The 23,901-nt window shown below is 42.2% G+C and overlaps 1 protein-coding gene across 1 annotated transcript; it reads left to right on the top strand.

The window, feature by feature from the left end:
• The first annotated feature begins 5,782 nt into the window (after positions 1-5,782).
• On the top strand, positions 5,783-12,769 carry LOC118631757 (cytochrome P450 7A1). The gene is made up of 6 exons (XM_036264346.1): positions 5,783-5,862; positions 7,286-7,526; positions 8,453-9,030; positions 10,209-10,339; positions 11,699-11,874; positions 12,470-12,769. The coding sequence occupies exons 1-6, from the start codon at positions 5,783-5,785 to the stop codon at positions 12,767-12,769; spliced, it is 1,506 nt and encodes a 501-aa protein (XP_036120239.1).
• The last annotated feature ends 11,132 nt before the right edge of the window (positions 12,770-23,901 follow it).

Genomic DNA, 23,901 nt, shown 5'->3' with positions numbered 1-23,901 from the left:
TGGAGAATCTTTAAATTTCGATGTAATGATAGATGCACAGGAAGTTGCAGAGATAGTACTTAGAGGTCCCATGTAGCCATTCCTTCACATGTGTTTGTTTGATTTCATTTTTTTGTTTGAGGTGATTCTAAAAAGTTGTTTAGATATTAGAATGGTGTTTTTTTTCTAACTGTGATATCCCACTGTGATAAGCCACACAAAGGTTTAGCTTTAACATAGAAAAAAGAGAAGTTTCACGGTCAAGATGGCGGGTAGGTAAACGCAGTATCGCGTCCTCCCACAACCACATCAAAGTTACAACTAACCTACAGAACAACCATCATTCAGAACTGCCTGAAATCAAGCTGAATGGAAGTCCTACAACTACGGAATTAAAGCAGCAGCCACATCGAGACTGGTAGGAGGGGCAGAGGCGGACGGCCTGGTCCCACACCCATGAGTGGCTGATAAAAATCAGGAGGACACCTTGGCTGGGAAGGTCCTTCCTGAGGACTGAGGGGTCCCCGTCCCACACCAGGTGCCCCGCTCAGGGTTCCAGTGCCAGGAAGAGAAGTCCTCATCACTTTTGGCTGTAAAACCAGCAGGAACTGAGGCTGAGGGAGGCTGAGTCAGCTGGAACCCCAGGAAGCTCCTCTTAAAGGGCCTGAACATGAACTTACTCAGACTCACTCCCTCTAAATGTGGAGGAGAGGCAGCTTGAGGAGCGCCAGATACATGTAGGGAATAACTGAGCTGTTTGGCCTTAAAACAAGGGCTGGAGGGGACAGCCTTCTCTTGGACAGAGGTGCTGGCAGAAGCTGATGTTCCTTTGGTGAGCCCTTCCCTGGGGTGGCAGAGGGCCACCATATCTGGGACTCCATAACGTGGCTCACACTGTTTGCCTTCCCCTGGTGATTCCCTGAGGCCCCGCCCCACCCAACTTTTGGGCCCACCCAAGCTGTCTCCAAAGGCTTTACCTTAGGATTGGCCTGTCTTGGATCCTGCTTCAGAGTTTTCTAAAATCTCTCAAACAAGCAGCATCTGGTCTCAGCAAGCCCCATATCTCTCATTAAGTGGGCCCAGGCCTGGCACTAGAAGCAGTCAGCCTTGGTTCACAACTTGGCTTTTCCTGGACACCTCCAAGCCCAGCACAAGAAGCAGCCATTTGCAGATCACTTTGTAGCTTATGCTGGTGGCCCCAGATAGAACACAGGCAGTGGCTGACCTTGCCCCAGAGCCAGCACACCCAGTGGACAGCTTCAGACCACATTGAAACCCCACCACCCAACCACCTCCACAAGTGACACACTTAGTGAGTGGCTCAGTGGGTACCAGAGCCTCTGATGAAGTAAATCTTGCTCTGTGTATTGGGCCCCTACACAGCTGATCCACCAAGGTAGTCAGAGGCCAGTAGCTAGTGGGCACAACCAGTCCTTGCAGCTGATCAGCCTGAGTAATTCCCTCCCATTGACATGCCAACAGCAATCAAGACTCAATTACAACAGAAGGGTGTATAGTCCGCACTAGGGGTGCACCTCAAGCGCCCAGCTGGGGTGATCAGGGAGACTGTGCAACTGGATCCTGCAGGACACCTACAACAATAGGCCCCACTACAAAGCCTAGGAGACATAGCAACTCTACCTAATACACAGAAATAATCACAAGGAAGCAGCCAAAATGAGGAGACAAAGAAACATGTCCCAGACGAAAGAAAAGAACAAAACTCTAGGAAAAGAACTAAACAAAATGGAGATAAGCAATCAATCAGATGCAGAGTTCAAAGCACAATGTTTAGGTTATAAGATTGCTCAAGAAACTTGTTGAGACATTCAGGGGACTTCGTGAGACCTTCAAGGGACTTAGAAGACCTCCAAGGAACTTAGTGAGAACATCAACAACATCAAAAAGGACCAGTCAGAAGTGAAGGATGTACTAATGGAAATAAAAATAATTTACAGGGAATCAATAGTAGAGTAGGTAAAATCAAGAAGCAAACCATCAATTTGGAATATAAGGAAGCAGAAAACACCCAATCAGAACAGCAAAAAGAAAAAGGAATCCAAAAAAATGAGGATAGCCCTGGCCAGTTTGGCTCAGTGGTTGGAGCATCGGCCTGTGGACCAGAGAGTCCCGGGTTTGGTTCCCACTAGGGGCCTGTACCAAAAAAAAAAAAAAAAAATTAGGATAGTATAAGGAGCCTCTGGGACAAATTTAAGTGTGCCAACATTTGCATCATAGGGGTGCCAGAGGGAGAAGAGAGCGAGCAAGACATTGAAAACCTATTTGAAACAATAATGACAGAAAACTTACCTAACTCTGTGAAGGAAACAGACATACAAGTCCAGGAAGCACAGAGAGTCCCAACAAGTTGAACCCAAAGAGGTCCACACCAAGAAACATCATTATCAAAATGCCAAAGGTTAAATACAAAGAGAAAAATTTTTTTTTTTGGTGGTGGTACGTGGCCCTAGCAGGAACCAAACTGAGGACTCTCTGGTCCGCAGGCCGACACTCAACCGCTGAGCCAAACTGGCCAGGGCCAAAGAGAGAATCTTAAAAGCAGCAAGAGAAAAGCAGTCCATTACCTACAAAGGAGCTCCCATTAGACTAGCTGATTTCTCAAAAGAAACTTTGCAGGCCAGAAAGGAGTGGCAAGAGATATTCAAGGTGATGAAAAGCAATGACCTACAACTAAGATTACTCTATCCTGCATAGCTAGCATTTGAAATCGATGGACATATCAAGAGTTTCCCAGACAAGAAAAAGCTTAAAAAGTTTATCACCACCAAACCAGTATTATATGAAATGTTGAAGGGTCTTCTTGAAGGAGATGAACAATAAAGTGGCAATTAATACATATCTATCAACAACTGAATCTACAAACAAAATGAGCAAGCAGAACAGAAACAGACTCATAGATACCAAGAACTTTTTGTTGCTTGCCAGATGGGTGGCAGATGGGGAGATGGGTGAAAAGATAAAGAAATTAAGAAGAACAGATTGGTTGTTAGACTGATGAACCTCAAAGGGAAGAGAGGAGAGAGGTTGGGATGAGAAAAACCAAAGAAATTCTATGCATACATGCATAACCGATGAACACTGACAATAGTGTGAGGAAGGCAGGAGGGGGGCAGGATTGGGGAGGAGGGAATCAATGGGGAAAAAAGAGGAGAATATCTGTAATACATTCAACAATAAAGATGAGTTAAAAATAAAAATAAATAAAAATATATAATGAAGTAAAAAAAAATAGAAAAAGATATAATAATTTAAAAGCACACATCAGACTAAATGTGGTTAATATGCACAAAACCCCAGAAAACCTAAATAGATTGGGAAATCTATGTACTGCATGCAATGATGGATATTAATAATTATGATAATAAATTACACAAAAAGATTTGTGTTCTCTGTTTAAGGAGGAAAAAAAATAAAAGCATAAACTAAACGTATGGGTTCTATGGCCAAAAGTGGAAACAAACTAAATATACATCAATAGGAAATCAGTAAACTATAGTACATTTAATGAATGAAAGAATATACACATTTAAAATGAGGATACACACACACACACACACACACACACACACACATAATACATAGATAAGTGTTGTCACAGGAAATGTCCACAATATGTATTCATTGTTTTACATGCTATAAAAAGGTCTTTAACATAACCCCATCTGTGTGTGTGTGTTTATGGGTGACTCACCAGCTGTCTACATATTGTCAAATCTAGTGGTCATTTTTTTGTCATCTTACTCTACCTCAAAGTAGCATATGATGTAGTTAATTACTCATCTTTCTTTAAATGCATTCTCCTCTGTCTTTCTGAGACACCATATTTTCTTGCTTTTCTTCCTGGTTCTTTCCTGTCCATCCTTCCTTTTCCTGCTCTCTGCCTCACCTCAGTAAATGGAATACTCTGTGGTCTGGTGTTGGGCTCTATTCTTTTCTCAGGGTTGATTGTCTCCCTAGGTGATCTTATAAGGTCTTTTGGCTTTAAATACCATCCAAATGCTGATGACTTGAGATTTTTATTTCCAATCCCAGCTTTTCTCCCTCGCTTCAGACCCTTAAGCTCAACTGCCAATTTAACATTGATCCTTGGATATCTAATAGTTCTCTCAAATTTAAATGTCCAAAATAGTATTTTGATCTATTGTTCTCCAAAATCTGTCTCTCCCTACTCTAATGCATCCCTGTGTATGAACTAGCTCCTAACTACATTTGCCTTTATATCTTAACCACATTTCCCCTCATTCACTCTGCTCCAATCTATTTACCTTTTTTCTGGCTCATAGAGGTACCTCCCTCTTCCTGAAGTTCTCTTCCTTCTGATTTTCACTTGGCTAATCCCTTCCTGTCATTCAGAGCTTAACCACCACTTAAAGTTGCTCTGATCCTCCAATAGCTCTCTACAGCTAGTTTTATTTTATTCATAGCACTTATATTTTATTATCTGTCTCTACTGAAATAGAGCCTCTGTTAGAGAATGTGTCCATCTTATGAACACCTGTAACCAGAAAACCTTTGAAGGGTTTTGGGCACAAAACAGGTGCTCAATCAATATATATGTGTATAGCCCTGGCCAGTTTGCTCAGTGGTTAGAGCATCAGCCTATGGTCCAGAGAGACCCCGGTTTGGTTCCTGTTAAGGGCATGTACCTCGGTTGCAGTTTGTCCCTGGCCCTGGTTGGGTTGTGCGGGAGGCAGCCACTCGGTGTGTCCCTTTCACATTGACGTTTCTCTCTCTCTCTCTCCTGCCCACTCTATCTGAACAAAAAATAGAAAAATGTCCTCGGATGAGGATTAAAAAGTGTATGTGTGTGTGTGTGTGTACACAGAAATAAAGTTTGAAAAGATATATACCAACCAATTAACAGTGGTTACCTTTGAGTGGGGGGTAGTAGGGAAGGTAAATGATGACCTGACCTCCACTTTCTACCAAGATATTTTTCAGATAGTTTTAAGTTATTTGAAATAAAATTGTGTTATTTTAACAATTACAAAAATGAATAAACATAGTTTCAATAAGAAAAAAAATGGTTGATAGAGTTTTTTAAATAGCTATTTATTTATTTATTTATTTTTCCATCACCGTTTATCCCCTCTATACCCACCTCCCCCCACCGGTTGATCAAGTTTTGATGCTTGCACAAAATGGTTTAATTGAAAGATGCATTTATGTGGGATACTTTCTTAAAGATGTTAGGTAAGCACCATGTTACTATATATAGTACAATAGCTATAATTTTGTAAAAGCACCGAAACATGAAGCCCCAGAAACATTTCACCCAATTCTCTTTCCTTGGAACTTGACACTATATCTCTCATAAATCATTTAAATTGATTTCTTCTTCAAAAGGTAACAGATCAAATCACTGGCTTGATAAGAACGTATGCTTATTTTTCTTTCAATGATTGTATTTCCTATCTCTCTTTAATAAACCTGTTCACCCTGAACAGGTTTATTTGTTTTTTTTATAAACAGTAGAACCTTGTAATATCAGCTGTCACTCCCAGATCTGAATGTTAAGTCAACATGTGTTTGAGAGACCTTCAACTTATCAAGTATTGCAGGTCTCTGATTGTTTTGGAACTTCTTCTGATACCTGTGGACTTAGTTCAAGGCCAGTTATTTTTTTTCTAATAGGATTAACAAATGGTTAATTGTTTGCTTTGGTCACTCAAGTGTAAGATCTTACCATGTATAAAAAGTGTAGCTGCAGTTTCTGGTCAGCTACATCCTTACTTTGCTACTCAGATTCTCCTCCACAGAGGTTTTACATTGGATTTGCAAAATGATGACTATGTCTTTGATCTGGGGGGTTGTGATAGCAATGTGCTGTTGTTTGTGGCTTATCCTTGGAATGAGGAGAAGGTAAAAATAAAGTTTCATCTTTAAATTGCATCTAAGTTTACCCAGTTAATGTTCTTTTACTTTCATTGTTATACAATAAATTTGGTTTTTTAAATTATATCTAACAAGATATACTGACAGTTTTATTTTTACTTTTGGCATACCAATAGTAATGCAAAAATGTACAAACTTGTTAAATATAACTGACAGCAAATTTGTGAGATCTTTGTGTATGTTTATGTGTGTGTATAAAGAGGAAGTCTGGATTAGTAAGACCACAAGTGGTAAGTAGGATCTGCAATGAAAAAGGTTTCTTTCTATCACATGATCAAATAGATGCTCTGACTAAATTAATATTCTCTATTCAACTAGCTCTTGTGTATTGTATAGACTCAACCTAAGCTCTAGTTTTAATTATACTACTTATCTTTAAGATAAGAAAATAAAAATAATTATTTTATGCTATGTTATTCTATCAGGAGGGATAGCAGTTTATGTTGGAAAATAAATGTTTATATCCTTTATTTAAAAAATTTTATTAGCATTTTTTATTTTCAATTACAGTTGACATACATTATTATATAGGCTTCAGGAATGTTTATTTCTTTAATAAAAACATTTAAAATAGCATGAAAGAGTATTGAATTACAATTGATAATTCTGTCAATGCTTATTTTACTTAATTTCATTTTACAATAAGCCAATTTCTCAAATGAGATTCTTATCTTTATCATCGCAGAATAATAGCTTTAAACTATGAAGATTGTGAAAACTTTAGCTCTGCAATCCTCTCTTTTATTCAGTATTCTATATCTTTAAAGAAAACAATCAAAGACTTAGGCAAATGATGCTTAGAAAAAAATATAAATGCTAGAATGTAGTTTGATCTCCATATTGAGACCAATAATCTTGTTGGCCTTGTTCATCCTTTTATCCTCATTACTGGGAAAAGTGATTAGCATATTGTGGATATTTAGTAAGTGTTGTAGAATGTAAGCATGGATGATGGGTGGATTCAGTAACTGTTTCCACCAACATATCATCTGACTAGGTTAATATAACCCATTATTTTAGTAAAAGAGCAAGGCCCCTTCAACACTAAAGAGTATCTATAGCCCAGCCAGTGTAGCTCAGGGGCTGAGCATCAACCCATGCACCAAGAGGTCACTGGTTCAATTCCGGTCAAGGCACATGTCCAGGTTGTGAGCTAGATCCCTGGCAAGGGCTGTGCAGGAGGCGGTCCATCGCTGTTGATTGATGTTTCTATCTCTCTCACCCTCTTCCTTCCTCTCTCTCTCTTAAAAATAAATAAATAAAATAAATAAATGTATTTATAAACTATAGAGTTTTGAAGTTTGAAGTCAGTAGAAAAAATGAAAAAACCTGGTATAAATATAAAGCAGTGTGTAATTTTCCATAGCCATTGTATTTTTCTGTCTTGCAGACGAGTGGGTGAACCACCTCTGGAGAATGGGCTGACTCCATACCTGGGATGTGCTCTGCAGTTTGGGGCCAATCCTCTCGAATTCCTCAGAGCGAATCAAAGGAAACATGGTTCTGTTTTCACCTGCAGACTGATGGGCAACTACGTCCACTTCATCACCAATCCCTTGTCCTACCAGAAAGTGTTGTGTCATGGAAAATACTTCGACTGGAAAAAATTTCATTTCACTACTTCTGCAAAGGTAACCACTTTTACGCTTAGTATACAGCACTCTGTGTGTTTTCTACTTTTTCATGTGTCCGTTTACTCAGTCGTTTGGAGGTACTTTGACTTCGAGATGTGGAAGAGAGTCACGCTCCCATGGAGATTCTTAGGAATATAATCAAATTAGACAAAACCTCACATTACTAATCATTTACAAAGTCGAAATAGGTATAGATTTGTCATTTCTTAACTAGCTAATGAGGTTGAAATAAAAGTGAAATATTTTACTGAGCCGGACGACACTGTAGACGTGAGATCGGCACAGACTCCCTCGTGTCGGTTGTGTTTGCACGACACCCGGCGTGCGTGTGCTGAGAGCCGAACACGGAGCAGGTGCTCTACCACACTCGTGCCAACCTTTGCTTAATTTTGTTAAGGAATTGACCAGATCTTTTGGCATCACTTAGATGTGATCTAAGAGGCCCTTTTTATAGCGCAAACAATGAACTGACATTAACTGAGTCTCTGCAAAGAAATATTAGACACAATGTCTCCCACTAAGTAAATTAAAGTCTGGTTAAAAGAATATGAAAGAGAACTAATGATTAAAAACCACTATTGATTAGTATCAAATTAATGTGCAGATAAATGCCCTAACAGAATATAAATAAGAAATAGACAAATAGAGTGGTTGAGGAAAATTTCACTGAGGAGCTGGGGTCTAAGCTGGCCCATAAAGAAAGGGTATGGTTTAGCCATTTATTAGTAAAATGCTATGAAACAGTATGTGGACAGGTCAAGTTCCATGCCCCTCCCCCCACCCCTGCTTTTCACAAGTAGACTTTTTAAAAAAGGAAACTTTCCTAATTATGAGAGTGCTTAATTTGTTTTTCAGCCATTTATTAGCCCTGTAATTTCTTTTTAGGTGTAATTTCTTTCTTTACACGTTTTGTTTCCTGTCAGGCATTTGGGCACAAAAGCATTGACCCGAGTGATGGAAATACTACCGACAACATAAGCAAAGCTTTCGTCAAAACTCTGCAGGGCGACGCCTTGAACGCCCTCACAGAAGCCATGATGGAAAACCTCCAACTGATCATGAGGCCTCCAGCTGGACCCGAATCAAAGATGCCTGCCTGGGCGACGGAGGGGATGTATGCCTTCTGCTACCGAGTGATGTTCGAAGCTGGGTATTTAACTCTCTTTGGCAGAGATCTTATGGGACAAGATGCACAAAGAGCACTTATTCTAAATAAACTTGACAACTTCAAGGAATTTGACAAAATCTTTCCAGCCCTGGTAGCAGGCCTCCCCATCCACGTGTTCAAGTCCGCACACCACGCCCGGGAAAAACTGGCGGAGGGCTTGAGGCACGAGAGCCTGGGGAAGAGAGACCACCTGTCAGAACTGGTCAGGTTTCTGAATGACTTGCTCTCCACCTTAGATGACATGGAAAAGGCCAAGACTCAACTGGCTGTCCTGTGGGCATCGCAGGCCAACACCATTCCGGCCACTTTCTGGAGCTTATTTCAAATGATGAGGTAACCAGCAACTTATTCAGTTCTTTCTTTCTTTCAGTGGAAGGCAGAAATTCAACTAGCATAAGCAGCTGTGGCTGGGAAACGTGTCTTAGAGAAGCAGAGAGCTTCCCCTGGAAAGAAGTGCGCTGTGCAGGGTCCCTCAGGCCCTGGGCCCAGAGACCTTGCTCCTACCCCAGGCTGTTTGTCGTGATACCTACTTACATCCATGAATCTGGTCTTCATAGTCATAGAAGTGTATTTAACTGATTTCTGACTTAGGGACAACAGAAGGGCATTTCTTTCCAAAGTGTTTGTGTTTTGGAAATTTGACATCCAAATGGTTTATTGAATTATCCCAGTTAAATTGGATGTTTAGTGTCACGTAGACACAAAATTACTATTCCCTCGAATTGGAAATGCCAAAATTCTATTGATGGCTGATAATTTTATGTCTGTAACATAAAAAATCTTTTCAAAACAATTTCAGATAAAAAAATAAACCCATCTCAATCTGTCTCAATTGGTAAATGTCTTACAGAGTTTTTACTTGAGAGAGCTCTGTCCAGAACAAAGTCACGTATTTACAATAAGGTTACAGTATCAATTTAATGTCACACAGTAACAGTAGCCACTGTATGGTAATCACACAGATACTTACCAGTCATACATGTCTGAGAGCCACTTACTGTGATCATGCATACGAATCCTTCCTGGGGCACTGAGCACCAGGGGCCCCGGCAGGAGAGCGAAGCAGCACTCACTGCAGAACAACTGTAAACGGGAAAGCGTTGTTCTGTCTGAAACTGCGGCACGGATTTTAGAAGGAAACGGAAATGTGCCTGCACAACTTAACCAGTATTTTACAATTGTTAGTTTAGAGGCACTTTGTCTCCTCAGCTGCTATATAAATGACTGCTTTTACCATTTAATCTATACGAGAATCATTTATTTATAAAAACATGACCAAAGTTTTACTTCTACATAGCAGGGTCCGTTTAAAGCAGCAATTCTGCTAATATCCAAGGGCTTAAACACGATTACAAAATCAAGTAAAAAGAAAAAGAAAGAAATACCCCTTTCCCACCTTTTTGGTATTTTGGTCACTTATTTAAAAGACAGGGGAAAAGCCTGTATGTTTGCAGATTCTTTGGTATAGAAAAAAATTTACTCTCTTTTCTTTTCTCTTAACTTTTAAATAGGAGCCCTGAAGCAATGAAAGCAGCTACTGAGGAAGTGAATAAAACTCTAGAGAATGCTGGTCAAAATGTCAGCTTAGAAGGCAAACCTATTTGTTTGAATCAGATGCAGCTGAATGACATGCCGGTACTAGGTATGCTCAACTTCCTACGTTACATTTCATTCGCCACCTCCCAGGACCAGGAATCGTCAGTGTACATCAATCACGCACTTGCTTGTTCTAGGCATCATGCTACGCATTTCCCATGTGTTGATCTTCACAGAAGTGCTAGACTAGGACAGTTACTCTTTCCACATAAGAAGTAAAGAAACCAGCACCTAGAGGCTTAGTTGCTGTCCAGGATGAAGTAGTGAAACCAATTACAACGTTCACGGAGGTGGGACTCTTGACCCCACAATCTCAACCACTTCTCTGCGCTTGCGTTCTCTGTCTCTTTTGTAATTTCTCTCACACTAATTCTTCAGTTAATTGGGAGCATATTATTCATTTTCATGAAATCAAGAGGGGGAAAAAGTACCACCAAGAAACTACAATTAGATGCATGGGCTGAGTAATGGACTGAAGTTTATTTTTCTTATTTTTGCTTCTCTATATTTTATAGAAACACACACAAAAAGTTATGCTTTTATAGCAAGAATGAGTTATTTTGTTATTTTTATCTATAGGAAAGAAGCCATTGTATGCTTTTAGGGGCAGTGTGTGTTAGCGGAAGGAACTAGGAGGCCTGACACAGGTTCCACGCTGGACTCCGCCACGGGAGACCTCAAACATGTCACTCCACTTCTGGGGGCCTTGCCTTCCTCATTTGTAAAATAGAGTGTTAACATGCTATGATTTTACACACACTCATGTGAGGTGCACCCAAACATGACAATGAAAACGATAGAGGCTAGAAGGTCAGGCGGGACCTCCTCATTAGATTGGTATGTTTTATCTGCTCACGGGATGGTTCTTTTTGTCTCTTTAAGTCTTTGCCAGGAGGCAGGGCATTGTCACAAAGCATCAGCTAGGTACAGATGAAAATGAGTTTTTGTAAACTCTGAATTAAAACTGCATTAAACATATGGAAAAATATTTCTACATTACAGTATTGTTAGTAGATTAAATCTCAAAAGTGACAAACTTTGAATAATTCACATAAAAGTGATTTATTGATTTTCCCAATTAGATGTCTAGGGACAGGTATAAATAAGATTATTTGTCTATAAAATTAGGAAAGTCTAGTTTCTATTCATCAAGAAGATTATAACTTTATCAAAAAATTATTATTAACTCAGATTAAAAAATACATTCAGACACAACTTTCGTTGATTACAGCATAGTGGTAAAGAAAAAAGTTTCAGAAATTTGGGTTTAACCAGCTTCCCAGAGTCTGTTTAGCTGTGTGTTATGGGCTGCTGGAAGTATTTCAGATTCTATATTGTATGGCCTTTAAATACTTAATTTGTTTTTCTTGCCTCCCTCTTTCCCTCACCCTTTAAAAATATTTAGATAGTATCATCAAGGAGTCTCTGAGGCTGTCCAGCGCCTCCCTGAACATCCGGACGGCTAAAGAGGACTTCACTTTGCACCTCCAGGATGGTTCCTACAATATCCGCAAAGATGACATCATAGCTCTGTACCCTCAGTTAATGCATTTAGATCCGGAAATCTACCCAGATCCTTTGGTAAGTGCCTATTCATCAAAGTACAATATCCAGGTGATATCTACCCAGACAGAAAAAAAGAGGAAATTACCATTACCGAATTTGATCATTGAAGCCATGGGGATAGTCTCCTTTATTATGTCAAATATTCATATATTCTGGAAAACCTGGATGATGGCCTGGATTTTTCATTTTTTCCCTCATATTTGTCATCACATAATCCTGCTAGATTATATATGTAGTCGTGATAATAAAGTCGCTGTCTTTCCTTTTCCTTGAAAAGTACCTGCTTCCAAATCCAGGAAATTAGAGGCTCAAAGGCCAATAATATACTGACTCTTCTAGTTTCTGATCTGAGCTCTTCTTTCCAGTTCTGCCTAACGGAGGCACTGGTCACCCAGGCAGGGCAGGAGGTGTCAGAAGCTTTCTTATTCCCATCCGTTCTTGTTAAACTCCTGCTCCTTATTACCTTCTGATTTATGGTGGGGTACTTGCTAAATTACTAATAAATTGGATTAAAAAAGAAAAATTATCTTTTGGAGCTTCCAGGTCAAGAAAGAGATACATTTATTTAAAAGTAGCTTACAGGTTTGTTTCCTTTGTGTTTTCATTGCAGACATTTAAATATGATCGCTATCTTGATGAACATGGGAAGACAAAGACCACCTTCTACAGCAATGGACTCAAGTTAAAGTATTACTACATGCCTTTTGGCTCAGGAGCAACAATATGTCCCGGAAGGTTATTTGCTGTCCAGGAAATCAAGCAGTTTTTGATTCTGATGCTGTCCTATTTTGAACTACAGTTTGTGGAGGACCATGTTAAATGTCCTCCTTTGGACCAGTCCCGGGCAGGCTTGGGTGTTTTACCACCATTAAACGATATCGAGTTTAAATACAAATTCAAATGTTTGTGAATACGTGGTTGGGAACAAGAGGAAATTAGATGAGGTGACAGCTTGTGGAACGCCACCACTTTCCCGTCGCTTTGGACAGATGCGTTGAGTGGCGTTGGAACTGACTCAGGCCGGGTTCTGCTCACCGATCTTGCTTGTGAATCCGAACATTTTGGTGATGGCTTCCAGAAGCTATCTCAGACTGTGTTAATGAAAGAAACTACTTTCTAGAAGCACGATAATGTATTTTCATTTGAATAAGTCAATGAATGTTTATGTAGCCAGGGACTAAACTTCATTATTTTCGGGAAAAAAAGTCTTTTGTTTCCAGAATGAAGATGTTCCAATTGGCAGAATTTTTTTTCCTAAGGAAACTGCTTTATTTTTATAAAAATTATCCAACAATTGTGAAAAGTTACAAATTCACGTTTTAGTGAAACTGCGTAATTTTTTGGCCTAGATGTGGAACTCTTCAGGTGTACATGTATATTATAAAGGATATTTTCAAGGATTATATTATGCTTTTTAAAGAAAAGAAAATGTTTTTCAGCTTTCCTTAGATCCAGTATTTAGGAATTTAAAAATAATGATCTGTTGTCCTGACAACACTGAAATGGTTTTAATATTTTTCCTTTATGTTTTATTTACTCCTAGAAAATCCAATGTCTATGTCAAGTGTCAACTGTTTTATTTATACTTTCATCCGATTAATGAGGAGATTTTATTTTGCAGAGAAGGGGGCTTTTTCTGGAATCGATAAACCTGCACCAGTGAAAAGAATGGAGCTCTCATGTGAGATATATATATATATATATATATATATATATATCCTCACCCGAGGACATTTTTCCATTTTTTGTTCAGCTAGAGTGGGGAGGGAGAGAGAGAGAGAAACATCGATGTGAAAGGGACTCGTTGAGTGGTTGCCACCCGCACGACCCAACCAGGGCCGGAGCCAAACTACAACCGAGGTACGTGCCCTTAGCGGGAACCGAACCCAGGTCTCTCTGGACCACAGGCCAATGCTCTACCGCTGAGCCAAACCGGCCAGGGCTCATGTGATATATTTTAAAATTGAAAATAACCATTTAAAAGCTTTGGATATGAAACACAAAAAGAGTTTATGACTTGACATTGTATTCTATTAAAATAAATTGCTATTTAAATTACTTGTTGTTGAAAGAAAAATAATTTAAGCCTCTATGATAGTATTCATCTACTGTGTATAACAATGCTTTGGTAAAATATTTAAGTATTGGAATTATCAGCTGTAATATTTTTATTGATATTCCTGTATCTATTTATATATAAATTATATTTACCTTTTCTCTTGCACTGCAAATATTAAGAAAACGTGACATTTGATAATTTTGAAATGATTCACCTTTCAGAAATAAAAGTGTGAATGTGCATGCTTAAAATTTTTTTTTGAAGTAGCAAAGTGGTTTTTTTCCTGTCAGAATCACAGCAGAAAACAGCCTGGCAGCAGGGAGGACATTATTGAAAGTATTTACAAGAACTCAGAGCCCTGCAGGGGCCCAGCCGGGTGCTCAGTCAGCGGGAGCATCGCCCCACACACCACACTGTTTCAGGTTTGGGTCCTCATCAGGGCACATACCTAAGCTGTGGGTTTCATCCCCAGTTGGGGTGTGTATGGGAGGCAATCGAATGATTCTGTCTCTCTTTCTTCCTCTCTAAAATCAATAAAAAACACACCTATCCTCAGGTGAGGATTTTAAAAAGCAAAAGAAAAACACTGCAGTAGGCCCTTTTAGTGTCTTCTCCATGACTCAGCGTGAACAAGTGATTCTCCCTGCCTCAAAGTGGCCTTTGGGCATTGGCAACGTGCGTAATATTAATCACGTCGATTTTGTACCTGCACGAAAGTCCGATCTCGGAGTGTCCACTCCCAGGGACAGAAAGCAGATGGTGCGTTGGGGAAAGTTTCCCTCCTCTCAGGGCAGACATCAGTAATGCGGAATGCCTGCCTCCTCGCTTCTTCCTCCCACGGAGCCAGAATCGGCCGGGCCTGCAGGAGGGCCCGTGGGTCTTCGCCCTGCGCTGCGCCGGGAAGGTGGCCGAGGAGTCCCCGCCCCTGGAGCCAGCACATCGTGTTCTCGCCCTCGGCTCTGTCCCCATTTAGTGCCCCCCGCCCCACACCCGCGTGCCTGCCTCCCGGGAAGGGAGTTTATCTTCGAGTCACGATACTCATCTCTGCGCTCATGACAATGACTATGGTCCCCTTCTAGAAACACTAAAAATACCCCCCTCAAGCCCGCATATTACACTGCATGTCTGAAGTCAGTCCTCAATTCTCATTCACTTTTGAGGTTGGAGCAATTTTTCAAGCAGTCGGCCAGGGAAGGTTTCCCGGGGGGACTGCGTGGGAACAGTGTGGAGGCCGGTCCTCCTGTAGAACCAGACAGGATGCCGAGGGCCCCTCCAGACCCTTTCTTGTGGTTCCCTCATGCCTGCACCTCCCATCTCTTCTTTCCTCTGGGGGTCACACTCTGTGTGTATGTGTGTGGGGGAGCCAGGAAGGGAAGGCAGGGATGAGTCGGGGAGTCAGTGACAGCCAGGGCCCCATTTCTGACACCCTCTTATTCAAGGACAAGAAGCTGAGAATCTTTCCCTGTGAAGGTGAAAGAAGCTGAAGGACTCTTCTCCCTGCCTCATGTGAGCGAGGTTGGGAAAGGATGGACAAGTCCCAGGAGGCCAGAGGGGCCTTCTTCTCCAGCAAAGGCAAGAGATAAGGAGGAACTCAAGCCCAGAGACGCCTCTTCCCTCCTAGGGCTGATGCTGGGTGGGATGCAGAGGGGTCCTTCAGACTTCTCCAGGACTGTGGTGATGACTGTGACCCTGACTTTCTCGGGCCCTTTAAGTGCGTGCCCACTGCCTGCAGCCCCCCCATGCTGTTCCAGGCAGGCTGGGTGCTGGTGCCCGAGGGCCCGTCTTCCCCTGGGCTGTCAGTCCTCCTGCTTCTGTCTTTCCATCTCTGTCAGTTGATCACAGTCACCATGGTGACCCGGAGTGTCCCCTTCCCCTCTGCAGGATTCTCAATGCCCATGAGAAAATACTAAGGAATGGGGCTCCCGGGCTTCCCCACACCATACCCTGCCCCGATCCTCTTTTCTTGGGGAGGGTACTTGAGTGAGGGCCCAGGACTCCAAGCCTCAGAAGGGGGCCTCTGTGCCTGGGAGCGGGGGCGGGGGCGCTGGAGTCAAGTGGAGGTGGGTGGAGCTGGGTGGATCCTGGTCTCCCTGGTCCTCTACCCAAGTCTCAGTCTGAGCCTGAGCAGCCGTCCCACCCTCACCCCTCACCCCAGCACAGGAGGGTCAGGGCACCACAGGCTGGGATGGAGGAGGAGCTGCTGGCGTGAAGGGTCGGACCCTGCCTCAGCTGAGTGCTGGTCTGCTCTTAAACATTTAAACATTCACCTACAATAAACTGCAACAGTTTTGCTCATTATTCATCTCTTGGAAAAAGCAAAATAGTTATTCACTCAAAAATCCTCATCATACCTCCAAAATTCATGAAAGGTTTTTAATCTTGCTATTCCATATTACATGGAATTATTGCTTACATAGGTTTTCACATTAAGAAAATTAATCTCATGTAGGTGTGGTTTAAGAGTAATAAAATTCAGCCTTGGTTGGTTTGGGTCAGCAGTAGAGCATCTGCCCGCGGAGCAATGAGTCACAGGTTTGATTCTCGTCAAGGGTACGTACCTTGGTTGTGGTTTGTCCCCGGCCCTGGTTGGGGTCCTGCTGGAGGCAACCAGTCTATGTGTCTCTCTCACATCAATGTTTCTCTCTCTCTCTCTTTTTCTCTCCCTCCCACTCTATCTGAAGATAAATAGAAAAATATCCTCAGGTGAGGATTAAAAAAAGAAGAAGAGAGTAATAAAATTCTGTTTTATAGCAAATAATTTGAAACTAAATTTCTGATGTGGTTTCTTTTTTTTTTTAACTTTTTTTTTCCTTTATTGATTCTAGAGAGAGAGTGAAAGGAAGAGAGAGAGAGAGAGAGAGAAACACCGATGAGAGAGAACATTGACTGGCTATCTCCTGCATGCCCCCCACTAGGGACTGGGCCCACAACCTGGACATGTGTCCTGACCGGGAATCAAACTGGCGACCTCTTGGTGCATGGGTCGACGCTCAGCCACTGAGCCACACCGGCCCGACTAGATGTGGGGTCTTAATCTATTTCATAACTTGCTGGAGGTGTCCATACATCTCAGCATATCTTTGTTCTTGTAGAACAGGGGTTGGTCATTGATTGAACTGTGGGCCAAAGGTGCCCCTGCACCTGTTTTTGTGTAGATGGAAAGCTAGGAATGGTTTTTACATTTCTATTTTTGTTAAGCCTCACCCGAGGATATTTGTTCATTACTTTTAGATAGAGTGGAAGGGAGGGAAGAGCGAGGAGACAGAGAGAGAGAGAAAGAGATGAATGTGAGAGAGACATATCAATTGGTTGCCTCCTACAGGATCCTGACTGGGGCTGAGGACCAAACCTGAAACCCAGGTACATGCCCTTGACCAGAAATCGAACCCATGACCTTTCAGTCCATGGGCCGACACTCTATCTGCTGAACCAAACTAGCCAGAGTGGTTTTTACATTTTTAAATGATTGGAGGAAAAAAAATCAAAAGAATATGTCTTGACATGAAAATTCTACGAAATTCAGATTTCCACATCCATAAGTACAGTTTTGAGGGGACACAATTTCACCCATTTTTTCAGGCTGTTGTCTAGGGCTCTTCTTGCAATGCAATTGCAGTGGAGACCATGAGGTTGCAAAGCCTAAAATATTTACTGTCTAATCCTATTCAGGAAATGTTTGCCAAGCCCTGCTGTATAGCATCTCAAAGTCTATCTGTGCTATAATTTTCTCAACTTGAAAAGTGCACCAGTGCCCGGAATCTTTCTTCCATCTCTTGAAGAAGCATGTGCTTTGAAAAGGTTCAACACAGATGGTCTCCTTGTAAGCGGTAGTCTAGAACATTATTGAAGGCTGAACCATGTTACGTAGGCAAGAGGTCTTTATTTGACACCAGGGCCTAAAAATAAGAAAGCATTATAGTAATCTGTTTGGGATCAGACAGGGATACGTATCTGTGGCTACAGTTATTCGGGGTTACTGTGATCCTGGTCCAGTTTCACATGTGTCATCTCACTTTATCCTCGTAAGAGTCCTTTGAGGTGCCTGGCACGATCATCCTGACGGAGGGGACAGAGGGAGCACTGCAAAGGTTAAGTCAGTCACTGACCTGAGGTTACAATGTTGGCAAGCACAGAGCTGCGAGTATTGGGATCCGGCTTGTTCTGGCTCCAGGGCCAGCACTCTCCACTCTGTAGCAAGTCCAAGTGACACACTCTCTTGACTCAGGTCAATTACATAAAAATCCATGATGTCATTTCTGTCCTACAGTCTCCACTATTTGGGAGCATCATCTGGCCAGAGGGCGAGGACACCACAGCGGCCATGCTCAGCGGCTCCAGCGTTGCCAAGACGCCGAGGACTCCCACCTTGTGACTGAGCCTGTGAGGATGGAATCAGATACAATACTGCAATGTTCAACCACGCAGCCCCACGGGAAGGCATTCCTCCTGCTGCCGAGAGCTTGGACTTGTCGTGTTCCTCTAGGAACAGAGTTCAACGTTTTTTGCTGGTTGGGATTATGGCTCATTGAGATGGGTCTCATGAACAGAGAATGGAGCACCAATACCACACCCCTCTCCACACCACCTTGGCTGATACCAGTTCAGACACTTGGACCTAGAAAGTGACATTGAGTTCCCCCGCAGCACCGAGGCTTCATAGAACATCATAGATCATTCAGAGTCATCTGGTCTAAAGCTCTCATTCACATTCAAAACTGACATTTGGTGAGTGAGAAATGATTTTGTGGAAAAGTTTGCACAGCAAGTCACAGGACTGGCTCTAGAAACTTCCAGTTTGCACAGCAAGTTCTATAACCACTGAATTCCCTGGTATAACCTGCACATTAAGAACCTCACCCACCAAGCCAGAGGCATTGACGTTCACAGATTCCATGAAGTCCATATCTTTATCTATAAGGTGATACATAAAAAGCACATAGAAAAAATGTTAAATTCGTAAACCTTAACATTCCTATACACTTGCAAGTCCCCACCTTTATTGGGAAAAGTGTACAACAGTGCCTGCTGCCCTCAACTTCGTTTGCTGAGGACCCATTTCCCAGGAACGTCATCCAGCCTCCAGTTGCCGAGTCAGTTCGAACACAGACAGTCCTAGAGCATTTCTCCCGGGGTGAAGGATGGCAGTTGTTAAGAATTATAAGAGTTTGTGAGAGAGAGTTTAGGAGAGAAGGGAGGCCGTAAAGGGGAACGGGGGATCTACATCCCCACTTACTATTTTGCAAAATGTCAAACCCTGGGAGACCAAAGAGCACAGAGCCCACTTTCATCTCCCTCCACCAATTGTTCACATGTTGCCACATTCACTTTTGTGAACAAAGATGGTTTTAGTTTGGGTTTTTCTTTTCTTTTTTTTTTAAAATCCTCACCCGAGGACATTTTTGCATGTATCTTCAGATAGAGCAGGAGGGAGAGAGGGTGGAGGAGAGAGAGAGAAACATCGATGTGAGAGAGACACATCGAGTGGCTGCCACCTACACAACCCCAACCAGGGCTGGGGACAAACTGCAACCAAAGTACACGCCCTTAGAGGGAACCGAACCCACGACTCTCTGCTCCACGGGCCAACTCTAACCGCTGAACCAAACCGGCCAGGGCTGAGTTTTCTTTATAATTTATTTTCCTTTTAAGTTTCCCAACTTGGGGTTTCATCTGGCTGCTCTGAACCTTGCAGAGAAAGGGATGAGGGGACCAGGGAGATGCTGATGGGGTCTTCTCTTCCCCACTGTCCCCAACACTACATCTACACACAAACTTTTTTTCACTTTGCTGGCAGGAAAAAAAGTGAAATTTGCTCCAACTCCTCTGAAGACAGAAACTGTTCTCCTAAAACATAATAATAATTACATATAGGGCGGTATTCACAGGAAACTCTTCTTCTTCGGGTTTTTCTTAGAGCGTGTTGGGGAGAGTGTGGTTATGGAGAAGTCCCAGAGAACCGGGTGAAAATGCGCTCTGGGGGCCTCAGCGCTCATGGTGTGTCTGCCAAGGGCTGGCTGTCCCTGAGGCACCTGAATTATTTGAGGTGTGAGGGCAGGTGTCCCTGGGTGTGCTTTGGCCACAAAAACATGACAATCAAGCAGAGTCAGCAGTCAGTTTCTCAGAAATTTGGCTGAATGTGCCTTTACTTCATCACTTTTTGGGAATGATTCCAGGGCACGCAGCGCCACAGGGAGTCATCGTGGTTTAATTCGGCTGGAGCCCACCAGAGCTCCTGATCAGTGTCTGACACACAGTAGGAGCGCAAACACCTGAAGACAACAAGGAGGGAAAGAAATGATTCGCGTGGAGGCGTTTTGCACTCTGGGGGTCTCTGTTTTTCCCAGTCCAAGCTCCAACAAGTTGTCAATGTTTTAGTTGGCTGCTTTGCTATCAGACTTTTTGCTTCTCTCTGTTGACCTCCCACACTATTAGGATATTGAGAAAGAGTTACACACAGAACTGAGAACACAGCCAGCCTGAGCCCAGGCCTACCTTGCGTGACAGGGCAGTGTGCTACTTGCTCAATTAGGGTGGAGGCGGAGAAAGACCCAGCTCCACCCACAGCGGCCCGGGCTGCTGATGGGTGTTAGAGACCAGGGAGGTGGGTGGTGTCAGACACCGGCCGAGGTGAAGCAAGTGTGAGACAGAACTCTGTCCTGTTCAGTCGTGACTTTACTGAATACTCTATTTGTGATGAAGTGAAGTTTCAGAAATGTTCAGCCTGCTGAGGGTCTAGGCCTATTTTTGGTTATAATCAGGCCTTGGCTTGTGACATGAAGTCATCCATTCATTGTACAGTTTTCTAGGGCAAGAGGATGGAGCTGTGATGTCAGCCTCTTCTTAGATTTCTGCTCCTATTGTTATTAGGTCAAGGTACTTGTCTCATAATAACTAAAGCTGACTGCCAAATAGCAGCAAGATTTATGACTTCTTTCAATTCTGCCACGTTTAGACAGTGGGATTCAAATTCCCAGAGAAACGAACGAAAGCTGATTTCATCTGTGATGTCACACGGGCCATTCTGTTTGGACAGTTTTGCGGGGTGAAAGGAAAGAGAGGGGAAATGCTGTTGAAATATGAATATTCTAAGACAACTGAGAAATAATTTTGATTTACCTTGAAAACAGATGTCTCAAAAGAGCTGGGAGATGGAACATGAAGATTCAGAAGGAGTTATCTAGGCACTTTTAATGGAGGTGGTTTAGAATCTCAGGGTCTCTACGTTATGGATACTTATTCTGTAGCTGAGAAAAATAAGATACAGAGGATATTTCTAATTTTACCTCAAAGCTTATTCATTTAATTAATTTTTCTCATAGCTGTGTCACTAAAGGTGAGCCAGTGCCGGGCAGAAGGCTAATGGCATGTGAAGAACTGAGAAGGAGACAGACTTGGGCATTCGTTTTCTAGGGCTGCCGTAACAAAGTAGCAGACTGGATGACTTTGACCTCAGAAATTCATTGTCTGAGATCGATCCCTGGTTTTTCCTCAGGCCTCTCTCCTTGGCTGGCTGATGCCATCTTCAACTGTGTCCTCACCTGGTCCTTTGTCTGCGGGTGCACAGCCCTGGTGTCTCTTCCCCTCCCTATAATGAATTAGTCAAATGGGACTAGGGCCCATTCGTGTGGCTTCATTTCACCTTAATTACCTCCTTAAAGTCCGTGTTTTCAAATATAATCAAATTCTGAGGTACTGGGGGTTACAGCAACACGAGTTGGGGGTGGGGCACAATTTGGTCCATAAACGTGAAAGGAAACAAGAAGAAGCTAAAAGAGGCTGTAGTACTGCCAAGGGGCCCAGTGAACAGGATGGGACACACTGAGCGATGGTTGGGGTACAGAATTGGGAGCTTTCACAGGGGGTGGAGGGTGCAGTGGGGCGGGGCTCCTGACTCAGCCCAACTTGGCCTTCTGTGTGGGGGGTATGACTAAGAAGGCTCAATTGTCATCTCCATGAATTTACTTTTCCCTGAGGGACCCTAAATCCCAAAGCTATCTCATGCAGACCCCTGGGAGGGCGCTTTTATCCCATCTTACGTGCCTTAAACGGGAAGCTGGCCGAGATGGCTGTGCAGCCCCCAGTGAGGGCATAATTCCTAGTGTCCGTTTCAGACAAGGCAAGCCCAGAGCAATGGCCGAGGGGTTCTCTCCCAGACCGTGTGACTAAGGACCAGTGGAGGACCTTCCCCCCAGATCTCCCCTGTGTTCCACAAGGGAATTTCAGAGTTCCCACGGTGTGCATCCCACTCTTCCATGTTCTAAATGGGAGTGTTTCTTTTTCTAAAGTTTATTTATTTATTTATTATATTTTTTTGTTACAGATGTTTCTCCTTTTTTTCCCCATTGATACCCTCCTCCCAATCCCGCCCCCATGCCCAGCATTGTTGTCTATGTCCATGGTTACGCATGCATGCATATAAGTGCTGTGATTTATCTCTTCCCTCCCCCCAACCCCATCTACTGAGGTTTGTCAGTCTGTACCCTACTTCTATGTCTCCAGGTCTATTTTGCTCATCAGCTTGTTTTGTTCATTATATTCCACAAACAAGTGCAATTATGTGATATTTGTCTTTCTCTGCTTGGCTTGTTTCGCTTAGGATAATACTCTCCAGGTAACTCCATATCGTCTCAAAGGATAAGAGATTCTTTCTTTCTTACAGCTGCATAGTATTCCATTATATATATGTACCACAGCTTTTTATCCACTCATCTATTGATGGACACTTGAGCTGTTTCCAGATCTTATCTATTATAAATAGTGCTACTATGAACATAGGGGTGCATATATTCTTTCTTACTGGTGTTTCAGGCTTCTTAGGATATAGTTCTAGAAGTGGGATCACTGGGTCAAATGAAAATTCAATTTTTTATTTTTTGAGGAAACACCATACTGTTTTCCATAGTGGCTGCACCAGTCTGCATTCCCACCAGCAGTGTACTAAAGTCCCCTTTTCTCCACACCCTCACCAACACTTGTTGTTTGATGACTTGTTGGTGGCAGCCATTCTGACAGGTGTGAGGTGATACCTCATTGTTTTAATTTACATCTCTCTGAGGATTAGTGATATTGAGCATTTCTTCATATGTCTCTTAGCCATTTGTATGTCCTTTTTGAAGATGTGTCTATTTAGTTCCTCTGCCCATTTTTTAATTGGGTTCTTTGTCTTCTTTTGTTGAGCTGTATGAGCACTCTATATATACTGGAAATTAACCCCTTATCTGATGCATCATTGGCAATTATGCTCTCCCATATACTGGGTTCCCTTTCCATTTTAATGCCTGTTTCTTTTGCTCTGCAGAAGCTTTTTAGTTTGATGTAGTCCCATGTGTTCATTTTCTCTTTTGTTTCTGTTGCCTTAGGTGATATATCAGTGAAAATTCTGCTGCGTATAATGTCTGAAATTTTGTTGCCTACATTTTCTTCTAGGACTTTTATGGATTCATGAGTCACATTTAAGTCTTTTATCCATTTTGAGTTTATTTTTGTGTATGGTGTAAGTTGATGGTCTAGTTTCATTTTTTGTGTGGTAGCTGTCCAATTCTCCCAACACCATTTATTAAAGAGGCTGTCTTTACTCCACTGTATGCTCTTGCCACCTTTGTCAAATATTAATTGAGCATATTGCCTTGGGTCCATTTCTGTGTTCTCTGTTCTGTTCCACTGGTCTATATGCCTGTTTTTGTGCCAGTACCAGACCGTTTTGATTACAGGGGCTTTGTAGTATATCCTGAAATCTGGTAAAGTGATCTCTCCAATTTTGTTCTTCTTTTTCAAGATTGCTGTGGCTATTCGAGGTCTTTTTTGGTTCCAAATGAACTTTTGAAGTATTTGTTCTAGGTCTGTGAAGTATGTCGGTATTTTGATGGGGATTACATGGAATCTATAGATTGCTTTGGGTAGTATGAACATTTTAATGATGTTAATTCTTCCAATTCATGAACAAGGTATGTGCTTCCACTTTTTTATATCTTCCTCTATTTCTT

The sequence above is a fragment of the Molossus molossus genome, unplaced genomic scaffold (genome assembly GCF_014108415.1).
Source record: "Molossus molossus isolate mMolMol1 unplaced genomic scaffold, mMolMol1.p scaffold_m16_p_16, whole genome shotgun sequence".
Taxonomy (NCBI): domain Eukaryota; kingdom Metazoa; phylum Chordata; class Mammalia; order Chiroptera; family Molossidae; genus Molossus; species Molossus molossus.
The sequence above is the reverse complement of the archived record's forward strand: the minus strand, read 5'-3'. Positions and strand labels throughout refer to the sequence as shown.

Coding starts and splice junctions, on each gene's coding strand:
- LOC118631757 (XM_036264346.1), top strand. CDS start 5,783: ATGATGACTATGTCTTTGATCTGGGGGGTTGTGATAGCAATGTGCTGT. Junction 5,863..7,285: donor ATCCTTGGAATGAGGAGAAG/GTAAAAATAAAG, acceptor TCTGTCTTGCAG/ACGAGTGGGTGAACCACCTC. Junction 11,875..12,469: donor AAATCTACCCAGATCCTTTG/GTAAGTGCCTAT, acceptor TTTTCATTGCAG/ACATTTAAATATGATCGCTA.